Source organism: Gadus chalcogrammus, chromosome 21, assembly GCF_026213295.1.
Source record: "Gadus chalcogrammus isolate NIFS_2021 chromosome 21, NIFS_Gcha_1.0, whole genome shotgun sequence".
Lineage (NCBI taxonomy): Eukaryota > Metazoa > Chordata > Actinopteri > Gadiformes > Gadidae > Gadus > Gadus chalcogrammus.
This window is the reverse complement of record NC_079432.1, coordinates 1,955,696-1,966,208: the sequence shown is the minus strand read 5'-3', so window position 1 is coordinate 1,966,208 and position 10,513 is coordinate 1,955,696. Positions and strand designations below refer to the sequence as shown.

Below are 10,513 nucleotides of genomic sequence, written 5' to 3'. Positions count from 1 at the left end.
ATGAAAAAAAGATTGAAAAAAAAAAAACATCATTTAAATTGATAGATTAATATTATCAAACATATTAACTCCCCTTTTTAGGAGTTTTAAAACTATAGCTTATTATTTCCCCTTTGAGGGCAGGCCCGTTTGCTATCACACTCAAAGATTAGACTCTCAAACGTGACCAACAGTAAACAAATTTATTTTGTCATTTGCATGTTACAGCTGGAACTCCGGGAATTCAAACACAACGTCTTTGCCTGTGAGCTTCTTGTAGACCCCTGAGAAGGTCTCCACCTGCAAGCACAACGGAGGAAACGTCACACACCGAGCACACTGCAGTGCCAAGGAACACACTGCTGCTTCTACACTGTCCCCACCTCACGGTCACACTAGTACGCAGTACATATACATGCCACATACATGTACAGTGTAATATAACTAGCAATATCATACTGTAATATGCAATGATTAGAGTTTACAACCTTCTTCATTTAACATCCCCTAATCTCGTGCACATCTTGGTGTCCAGGTCACATCCCAACGAGTCTACTACCCAGTAAAGATGGAGGCATGTGCCCTGCATGGTTTAGCTCCCCAGTCACGGCCCAGAAGGCTCTAGGAAGTTATAGGAATATACAGAACGCCCGTCCTCACCGGCCCGAGAGCCGGGGACTGAGCTTGCTCTCCGACGTCGTGGAACGGGAATGTACGTCACAGCATAGCGCTACGCTCCCATACGCCACAAGGACAGAGCCATGCAAGAGCTACTCACAGGATGTCCACGTCGGTCACACACACACGCGGGTTGTCATGGGAACTCACTTTGTGTTCTACGTTGTTCTGCTGCGCCTTGTCCAGATGCACCTTGATCAGCCGACTGCTGTCCAGCTTCACGCGGATCCTCTTGCCCACGATCTCGCTGGGGAACACCAGGTCTTCCAGGATGGCATCATGCACGGAGGTCAGGGTACGGCTGTAGGGGCACAGTACGTTAACGACGGACCAGCGCTGCTCGGGTTAGCCGTGGGAGGCGGCGGGGCGAGGACCCGGGTTAGTTAACACGCAGGCCACACCACGTCCCACCACCACGTCTGACAGCCGTCATGATCCACCCGGCCAGAGACGTGGCCGATGAAGCCCACTTGTTTGGTCTTTGGTTATCACGCCGTTTGTTTTGAGGAACCGAGTCCCGAACGGCTTTTACCGCTCCTCATAATGTCATGGGGGCACTTATGTCAGCCAAGGAATAAATACAAAGAGTATCGATAAACATAAAACCCTTATCCGGAATAAAAGCCAATACTATTAACACATTGCACCATGCCACTGGTAGGCCCGTTGAGAGGATAACTAAGTTGGGGTGACCGTTCGCTACGAGGTAGAATTATCATAGTACGGTGTTACAACTAGGGCGGTGGTCCATCAGTAGATAATGAGGTCTGGACATACTTTTAAAACCTGCAGAAACCATTCAAGAACTGCTACCAAACACTGGCCTTCAGTCCCAACAGTTATCTACACAAAGACTACGGTACATCCTTTAAACCCTTTCCAGGGATACCACTTCATTTAAGTTTTGAGCTATCAGAAATGAAAATTACACAAAAGATGGATACAAAAAATATTATAACATCCAGATTTGGTTGTGCCCTGCATGGTTTAGCTCCCCAGTCACGGCCCAGAAGGCTCTAGGAAGTTATAGGAATATACAGAACGCCCGTCCTCACCGGCCCGAGAGCCGGGGACTGAGCTTGCTCTCCGACGTCGTGGAACGGGAATGTACGTCACAGCATAGCGCTACGCTCCCATACGCCACAAGGACAGAGCCATGCAAGAGCTACTCACAGGATGTCCACGTCGGTTACAATAATGGTTTAGTAGCAACACAGTACATGTTCCATCATAGACTACGCTACTAATCGGGTTTCGACTTGCCTCCTGGGACGCTTCTGCTTATTCTTGATGCGGCTTTTCCTGGTGGGCTTGGGCAGGATCCTCCTCTGGAGAAATAGAAAAGGCGCATGTTAACCCAATAACTGAGGAAAAAGAACAATACTGAGATGACATATCAACTAGCACCGTCAACCACCCTCAGACAAAATGGCACACGTCTTAGAAGGATAGGATGCCCACTTTAAGCATTGGACAATAATGTGTAGTTTGAGGGTGCATTTGGAAAAAAAATGCAAGTGCCTGTTGATAAAGATGGAGGCATGTGCCCTGCATGGTTTAGCTCCCCAGTCACGGCCCAGAAGGCTCTAGGAAGTTATAGGAATATACAGAACGCCCGTCCTCACCGGCCCGAGAGCCGGGGACTGAGCTTGCTCTCCGACGTCGTGGAACGGGAATGTACGTCACAGCATTATGCTACGCTCCCATACGCCACAAGGACAGAGCCATGCAAGAGCTACTCACAGGATGTCCACGTCGGTTACAAACTTTGAAAGTCACTCATATCGACAATGACAAAGATTGTTCAAAGAAAGAACGTGAAGGAATAGAGCGGCCAAATTAGAACTTTGCAATACTTTGAATGTGGTTCATGAAGCATTGTATGGAAACTTAAATGACAATTCCAACACAGAAGCAGCTTGTGGGGCAGGACTGAAGCCCTCCGCCTGCCGGGGTGCGGCGGCCGGCGGACCCGAGCCACTGACCCAGGTCAGAGAACGGGTTCCTCACCTGTGCGACGAAGACCACGTGCTTTCCACTGAACTTCTTCTCCAGCTCCCTCACAAGCCGCACCTGGATCTTCTGGAAGGACTTCAGCTGAGGTACGGGAACGAAGATGATGATGGCCTTTCTGCTGCCTCCAACATCAATTTCCTGAAAACCCAAAACCACAAACTTTATCAAGGGCCGTCGTACTCAAATTCAACCGTTTCATTAACGAATGATTGTGCCCCGCATGGTTTAGCTCCCCAGTCACGGCCCAGAAGGCTCTAGGAAGTTATAGGAATATACAGAACGCCCGTCCTCACCGGCCCGAGAGCCGGGGACTGAGCTTGCTCTCCGACGTCGTGGAACGGGAATGTACGTCACAGCATAGCGCTACGCTCCCATACGCCACAAGGACAGAGCCATGCAAGAGCTACTCACAGGATGTCCACGTCGGTTACAAACATTGATAAAGTCACCCATTTTAAACATAACAAATTAACGATTTTGTTCCAAAGAAAAAAGTGAAGGAGCAGAGCGCCCGATTTACCATTTTGAACGAAAGCAGAAATACGAGAAGACATGTGAAACACTTTGAATATAGTTCATGAAGCATTGCATGCAAACTACACGTTGGCTCGCGATACTCAAGACCCCTCAGGTACTATTCAATCGTTACCAATTCAACTTTATTCCAGGGCTTGTACCTTTGCAGCGGTGATGTTCAGCTCTCTCAGCTGAGCCTTGAGGTCGGAGTTCATCTCCAGCTCGAGAAGAGCCTAAACACATTAAACAAAGTCATGAAACAGTTTTACACACAATAATGCCATCGCATGGGATGAGACATTGATGTCCGATGATTGACTACAAACTTTAACCGACATGCTGGACACAGATGAAGATGAATGGCTGATTCGATTAACACGTAGTGAACGTTACCTGGGAGATCCCAGACTCGAACTCGTCTGGCTTTTCGCCATTCGGCTTGACGATCTTGGCGCTTGTACTGAACATGGCCTTTATGTCTGCAGAAGGAAAGGTGGATTAGCTCACCGTGAACCAACAGTCTGAAGAGATGGAACAGGTCACCATGAGCCACAGCCCAACACAGCACGCTGGCCCCACGGTGGGTTAGCAAAGAGCTAACAGTGATGGTAACGTACATGTGGAACGCACAACGACCGATAAATTAAATTAACTTGGCAGAGAACCAACTTAACGACATGACTCGATCAGCGTTTTTAAGGTCCACGTGTCTGGGATAGAGGGACAATAGTCGTAGACACCTGGACGCGTTAGCCTGATGCTAATAGTACCTTTGGTGCTAGCGTTTTAACTGTCAACGGGGCAACACTACAGCCACTAGACGACACGTAGCCATTAACTAATTCAATAAGTCTACTATCAAAAAGAGCAGTGCGGGTCTGGCGTTTAACCAGCAGGTCTGCAGCGGTAACCAATGCGGGGCCTCGGACGACCGACCCTGGAGTCACAACCCGTCCACCCCCAGCCACAATACTATCCCCTAATAACAAACACACAACGGCCATCCACCACCAAACATTAGGTAATCAAAGGCATCAGTGCCCCGAGATAACGTACAATGTAAAAATATGGCGATTTAATGTTTGTTTCACACATTAAAACATACAAGCTCGTATCCTCGGAGAAATAGCATGACCAACCTCTGTCAACGACGGCCAAGGAAGAGGCCGGAACATCGCGAGAGTTCAATTCATCCTCCTCGAGAATCATGGGAACCCGGAAGTAGTGAGTAGATATATTTGGCGTTTGGCTGCCGCAGATTCCACTAATGGTGACAGGAAGACAGCCCGTTACAGAGCTATCTTCAGTATATACAGTTCACAACTGTGTTCATAAGTATATTTGACACTCGAAGGTCAGGTCAGGTCGTGCAAGGTGTGTTTGTCCAACAGTACGCCCTTTGTTGGGTCTTTATTAACGCCAGGCGGTGAGTTGCGCTGTAAACAGTAAACGCAGAGACCAGAGGCACAACAACATGTGTGGCAGCCCTCCAGTGCAGAGGGCCGGGCACTGAGGGTGGAGGACTGATGTTCAGATGGACCGCTCTCTGTAAGGTTGTCCGCAGGACGGTGTGCAGCGCCGCCGACGACATGGTGGGGAAGGGCAAGTTCTTCTACGCGGTGCACAAGGGCACCAAGCCCGGAGTGTACACCAGCTGGTGAGTGGGACACACGCATACATAATAACACGCACGCACGTACATAATAACACGCATAACAAGACACGCACACAACACACACGCACATAATAACACTCACTGTAGTGTAGTTTGAACACATTGTATACATATATGTATCTATTTGTTTTATTGTATAACCATACTTACTACTGATTTTACCCTGAGCCGAGCAGTTATCTGAAGCATGTCCAACAAGCTAGACACCCAGAGATCCTACACTTGTCCATAGACCGTGGGTCTGTGATTGTTTACAATGTGATGAAGAACCACCAGATAACTTGAACTGAGTGGATTCCTATCTCCCTCCCTGGTCTAGGGATGAGTGCAAGAGCCAGGTGGAGAAGTTCCCGTGTGCGATTTATAAGAAGTTTGCTTCAGAGAAAGACGCCTGGGCCTTCTTCAGAGGAGTGAAGCAAGCAGCGGTGCCCACCCCTGTCAAAGGTAGGACGGACTCTGTAGGGCTCTGTACTGTAGCTGTAAGGTAGGACAGACTCTATAGGGCTCTGTAGCTGTAAGGTAGGACAGACTCTAGGGCTCTTGGTCTGTAAGGTAGGACACTCTAGGGCTCTTGGTCTGTAATGTAGGACAGACTCTAGGGCTCTGTAGCTGTAGCTGTAAGGTAGGACAGACTCTATAGGGCTCTGTAGCTGTATGGTAGGACAGACTATACATAGGAGCACAGTTGGAATACTATGCATTGTGGGATTATTGTTAAATCCAGAAAACTTTGTTGTGAAAGAGGTTGTCTCTGGCTTTCATATGTAACCCAAACCTGCCCTGTGGGATTAGTGCGTGTTTGTTGTAGGAGCTACAGTAGGGGAAGGAAGAGGCTACGATAATACCAACAATCCAGGGATGTGTGATGAATAATATGGTTAATTCTGTTTGTATAGATGAATAGATTCCTCAAAAATGAAGGACAACCTGGAGATGATAATCACACCAAAAACGTCTACAATTCTGAACAACATTGTTTTTGACCTAAAAACCAAAGCATTTCCAGGCACACGTAAAATCCCCTGAGTCGATCCTGTGTTGTGCGTTGTGTCCCGAAGCCTCCAGCAGTGGTGCCTCCCTCAGCCTGCTTCCCAAGAGGGGGCCAGAGCCTCTCAACTACATCCCTATTGGCCAGAAGAGGTGCTACTCAAACAAGGAGGCGGAGTCTCCCTCCAAAAGGCTCAAGGGATCCGTCGAGAGCTCTCCCCCAGAGAGCAGCTGCTCCTCCTCCTGCTCCTCGGAGGAGGGGGACGGCTTCACCCGCATGGGTGAGACCTCCCCCTGGGTTTACTTCTCCTCCAGTGGTTCCCCTCCTGCGAGGGGGACCCCACTGGCGGCCCCCTGATTTGCATATGCGGTTGTTGGCGATTATTGATGTTTTAAATTGAAGGTCCAATCAAATGGATACAGTAGATGCTTCAGAGATAATAGGTTTTGTTTTTTGGGGTAGCTGATTTAGTGTGTATTTAAACCTGTCGGTGGTGTTGTTCCTGCGGTGTCCACCAGGGGATGCTGTGGTCGTCTACACCGATGGATGCTGTTCTAATAACGGACGGAAGGGGGCGCGGGCAGGGATCGGAGTTTACTGGGGACCCAACCATCCACTGTGAGGCTCCCTCCCTCTCTCCTCTCTCTTCACCTGTCTCTGTTCCCTAGTGGGATGGATTGAATGCAGGGTAAACACACACACACACACACACCTCTTAGCTGCCCCTGCTGTTTACATTCTTCTTTCATTCTGAAGGAACGCTGCAGATCGTCTGGGGGGAAGACAGACCAATCAGAGAGCCGAGATCCAGGTACGGTTTTCTTTTTAGACCAATCAGAGAGCCGATGCAACATTCATATTCTGTGCTGTTGAGGCACTAGCGGATAGCATGCTAACCGTTAGCAGGTAAACTGCTAGTTAAGTCAGCGGTTAGCGGTACCTCCGTCGGCAGGCTAGGTGTTAGTATGGTCAGCTGGGTCAGCGTGCCTACTGTGGCAGTAGCTCAGGAGGTAGAGCGGGTGGGCTGGTAACCTGAAGGTTGCTGGTTCGATCCCCGGCTCCTCCTAGCTGACTGTGGAGATGTCCCTGAGCAAGACGCCTCACCCTGGGTGCTCCCGACGAGCGGGATGTCGCCCTGCGTGGTTAACGCTGCCGTCGGTGTGTGAATGTGTGAGTGAATGGTGAATGTGAGGCAATATTGTAAAGCGCTTTGAATGGCCAATAGGTTAGGAAAGTGCTGCATAGCACAGTCGGTTTACTCTGCAGTCCATTGACTGTGTGCTGCTGTGGGGCAGGCGGCCTGCAGAGCCCTGGAACAGGCCAAGGAGCAGGACATCAAGAAGCTGGTCATCTACACCGACAGCAAGTTCACCATCAACGGTATGTGGCCGGACCTCAAGATCTCCTAGAGTCCAGCCTCCAAACACTAGACTCTGGTACCACAACTCCTCAGCCAGGGAGACTCATTTAGCATGGAAGGTACATTTAAAACATAAACGTGTGTGTGTGTGTGTGTGTGTGTGTGTGTGTGTGTGTGTGTGTGTGTGTGTGTGTGTGTGTGTGTGTGTGTGTGTGTGTGTGTGTGTGTGTGTGTGTGTGTGTGTGTGTGTGTGTGTGTGTGTGTGTGTGTGTGTGTGTGTTCAGGTGTGACCACCTGGGTGAAGACCTGGAAGACCAACGGCTGGAGGCTGAAGTCAGGAGGTCAGGTGACCAACAAGGACGACTTTGAGAAGCTGGACCGCCTAAACGCCCAGCTGGAGGTCGTCTGGGTAACGTGGCGTTCTGAACCCTCACATGCTCCCCCTCTTTCTCTTCTCCCCTCCCTTCCTCAACCGCTCCCTCTCTTCTCTCCTTCCTCCTGTTGCCCTCTTTCCCTACCTCTCCATGTCTTCCTCCTCCGCCTTCTCTCTCTCTCTCTCAATATAAGTTTTACTGGTTTTATTTGGCATGACAGTTTTTTTACATTGCCAAGTGGAAAAATGTTAAATAAATTACAAAAAAAAATATTTAGTATGTATTTCGATTTTTATTTGTATTTTTTACAAATTAAAGTCGAATTAAGGATTAAAAATATATTTCCCCTCTTTTTTCTCTGTCTCTGTCTCTGTCTCTGTCTCTCTCTTAATCTCTGTCTCTCTCTTAATCTCTGTCTCTCTCTTAATCTCTGTCTCTCTCTTAATCTCTGTCTGTCTCTTAATCTCTGTCCGTCTCTCTGGTTCTCTTAATCTCGGTCTGTCTCTCTGGTTCTCTTAATCTCTGTCTCTCTCTTAATCTCTGTCCGTCTCTCTGGTTCTCTTAATCTCTGTCTCTCACTTAATCTCTGTCCTTCTCTTAATCTCTGTCTCTCTCTTAATCTCTGTCTCTCTCTTAATCTCTGTCTGTCTCTTAATCTCTGTCCGTCTCTCTGGTTCTCTTAATCTCTGTCTGTCTCTCTGGTTCTCTTAATCTCTGTCTGTCTCTCTGGTTCTCTTAATCTCTGTCTGTCTCTCTGGTTCTCTTAATCTCTGTCTGTCTCTCTGGTTCTCTTAATCTCTGTCTGTCTCTCTGGTTCTCTTAATCTCTGTCTGTCTCTCTGGTTCTCTTAATCTCTGTCTGTCTCTCTGGTTCTCTTAATCTCTGTCTGTCTCTCTGGTTCTCTTAATCTCTGTCTGTCTCTCTGGTTCTCCCTCCAGATCCACATCCCGGGTCACGCGGGCTACGCGGGTAATGAGGAAGCAGACCGTCTGTCTCGCGTGGGAGCCGCCAAGATTCTGGAGTCGCCATGACAACCGGTCACGCCCCGCTCATTAACGTAGCGTACAGGTCAGGAGCGGCGCCGCGTCGGAGCGCTCCCTTTTAGTTTGACTTCCTTTGTGTTCCATGTCCGGTTTTTGTGTGAATAAAGTTCAGTCAAAGTTAATTGGATCCTTCTGTCACTCTGCTTGTATCATTACGGTGTCATCAACCCGAGGGGGTACTACACTACTGATTTAATAGAAACTTTAATGCCACACAACAACGTTGGTGGTATTTCTTAACAGGGAACACATCCGACAGAAGACCTGTTTTGTAATATTTGTAATAATTCTCAATACCTGGCAATATTGGATTTGTAAGAGTCGCATGCACCTGTAGAGACTGTGATGTCAGGGGTTAGACAGTACAGAGACAGGTCATTAAGGAGCAGGTAGGGGTTAGACAGTACAGAGACAGGTCATTAAGGAGCAGATAGGGTTAGACAGTACAGAGACAGGTCATTAAGGAGCAGGTAGATGTTAGACAGTACAGAGACAGGTCGTTAAGGAGCAGGTAGGGGTTAGACGGTACAGAGACAGGTCATTAAGGAGCAGGTAGGGGTTAGACAGTACAGAGACAGGTCATTAAGGAGCAGATAGGGTTAGACAGTACAGAGACAGGTCATTAAGGAGCAGGTAGATGTTAGACAGTACAGAGACAGGTCGTTAAGGAGCAGGTAGGGGTTAGACAGTACAGAGACAGGTCATTAAGGAGCAGGTAGGGGTTAGACAGTACAGAGACAGGTCATTAAGGAGCATATAGGGTTAGACAGTACAGAGACAGGTCATTAAGGAGCAGGTAGGGGTTAGACAGTACAGAGACAGGTCATTAAGGAGCAGGTAGGGGTTAGACAGTACAGAGACAGGTCGTTAAGGAGCAGGTAGGGGTTAGACAGTACAGAGACAGGTCGTTAAGGAGCAGGTAGGGGTTAGACAGTACAGAGACAGGTCGTTAAGGAGCAGGTAGATGTTAGACAGTACAGAGACAGGTCGTTAAGGAGCAGGTAGGGGTTAGACAGTACAGAGACAGGTCGTTAAGGAGCAGGTAGGGGTTAGACAGTACAGAGACAGGTCGTTAAGGAGCAGGTAGGGGTTAGACAGTACAGAGACAGGTCATTAAGGAGCAGGTAGGGGTTAGACAGTACAGAGACAGGTCATTAAGGAGCAGGTAGGGGTTAGACAGTACAGAGACAGGTCATTAAGGAGCAGGTAGGGGTTAGACAGTACAGAGACAGGTCATTAAGGAGCAGGTAGGGGTTAGACAGTACAGAGACAGGTCATTAAGGAGCAGGTAGGAGTTAGACAGTACAGAGACAGGTCATTAAGGAGCAGGTAGGGGTTAGACAGTACAGAGACAGGTCATTAAGGAGCAGGTAGGAGTTAGACAGTACAGAGACAGGTCTTTAAGGAGCAGGTAGGGGTTAGACAGTACAGAGACGGGTCTTTAAGGAGCAGGTCCTGGACCCCGGACCGTGTGTACAGTGAGCTGACTCCCTCTCTGCCGGATCAGAGCAGAATAAGAACCAGCTACCATCTCTGTTAGTCTAAGCAACCTCTGACCTTGACTCCAGCTCCAGGAGAGAGCTGCACGCCTGGCCCAGAGCCAGGGTCAAAGTTCAGCAGAGCTTCTCCGCCTTATCTGGTACTGCCTCGTTATCTTCCTCTCAAACACACACACACACACACACACACACACACACACACGCACACACACTTACAAATTCACACCCTCACACACTCTACCAGCAGCAGACGCATCTCGGGGAAACTCATCTCCATGGCAACGTGGTCCTGATGCGAGGAGCTGGAGGCGAGGCCATTTGAACCACCAGATAGTTCTGTGTTTCCCGTTTCCTGCCCTGGTGGACGCTGGTAGCTGGACAGGTG

The 10,513-nt window shown here is 48.8% G+C and overlaps 2 protein-coding genes and 4 non-coding genes across 7 annotated transcripts; 1 reads left to right on the top strand and 5 right to left on the bottom strand.

Moving 5' to 3' along the window:
- Nucleotides 1–168: 168 nt before the first annotated feature.
- On the bottom strand, nt 169–4,420 carry rps7 (ribosomal protein S7). The gene is made up of 7 exons (XM_056580728.1): nt 4,329–4,420; nt 3,583–3,668; nt 3,351–3,422; nt 2,668–2,811; nt 1,921–1,985; nt 808–958; nt 169–279 (listed from the first exon to the last, which is right to left on the bottom strand). The coding sequence occupies exons 1-7, from the start codon at nt 4,396–4,398 to the stop codon at nt 202–204; spliced, it is 666 nt and encodes a 221-aa protein (XP_056436703.1). The 5' UTR covers nt 4,399–4,420; the 3' UTR covers nt 169–201.
- LOC130375092 (small nucleolar RNA SNORA73 family) lies at nt 554–773 on the bottom strand. The gene has a single exon (XR_008893767.1). It is a non-coding gene; the product is annotated as a small nucleolar RNA SNORA73 family (small nucleolar RNA).
- On the bottom strand, nt 1,627–1,846 carry LOC130375091 (small nucleolar RNA SNORA73 family). The gene has a single exon (XR_008893766.1). It is a non-coding gene; the product is annotated as a small nucleolar RNA SNORA73 family (small nucleolar RNA).
- Nucleotides 2,197–2,416, bottom strand: LOC130375093 (small nucleolar RNA SNORA73 family). Its single transcript, XR_008893768.1, has one exon. It is a non-coding gene; the product is annotated as a small nucleolar RNA SNORA73 family (small nucleolar RNA).
- On the bottom strand, nt 2,881–3,100 carry LOC130375094 (small nucleolar RNA SNORA73 family). Its single transcript, XR_008893769.1, has one exon. It is a non-coding gene; the product is annotated as a small nucleolar RNA SNORA73 family (small nucleolar RNA).
- rnaseh1 (ribonuclease H1) lies at nt 4,411–8,751 on the top strand. 2 transcript variants are annotated; one of them, XM_056580727.1, is made up of 9 exons: nt 4,411–4,615; nt 4,743–4,846; nt 5,184–5,308; nt 5,923–6,132; nt 6,371–6,470; nt 6,609–6,663; nt 7,148–7,232; nt 7,497–7,621; nt 8,525–8,751. In XM_056580727.1, exons 2-9 carry the CDS (start codon nt 4,779–4,781, stop codon nt 8,615–8,617), a joined length of 861 nt encoding a protein of 286 aa, XP_056436702.1. In that variant the 5' UTR covers nt 4,411–4,615; nt 4,743–4,778; the 3' UTR covers nt 8,618–8,751. The 2 variants fall into 2 exon arrangements, with proteins under 2 accessions (XP_056436702.1, XP_056436701.1); XM_056580726.1 differs by having other exon boundaries at nt 4,411–4,846.
- The last annotated feature ends 1,762 nt before the right edge of the window (nt 8,752–10,513 follow it).

Excerpts from the sequence above, each read along its gene's own strand:
- rps7 (XM_056580728.1), bottom strand. The coding sequence starts at position 4,398 with ATGATTCTCGAGGAGGATGAATTGAACTCTCGCGATGTTCCGGCCTCT. Across the intron at positions 3,423-3,582 it reads TCGAGTCTGGGATCTCCCAG|GCTCTTCTCGAGCTGGAGAT; the intron begins GTAACGTTCACT and ends TAATGTGTTTAG. Across the intron at positions 959-1,920 it reads AAGCAGAAGCGTCCCAGGAG|CCGTACCCTGACCTCCGTGC; the intron begins GCAAGTCGAAAC and ends GTGCCCCTACAG.
- rnaseh1 (XM_056580726.1), top strand. The coding sequence starts at position 4,716 with ATGTTCAGATGGACCGCTCTCTGTAAGGTTGTCCGCAGGACGGTGTGC. Across the intron at positions 6,664-7,147 it reads ATCAGAGAGCCGAGATCCAG|GCGGCCTGCAGAGCCCTGGA; the intron begins GTACGGTTTTCT and ends GCTGTGGGGCAG. Across the intron at positions 7,233-7,496 it reads CAGCAAGTTCACCATCAACG|GTGTGACCACCTGGGTGAAG; the intron begins GTATGTGGCCGG and ends GTGTGTGTTCAG.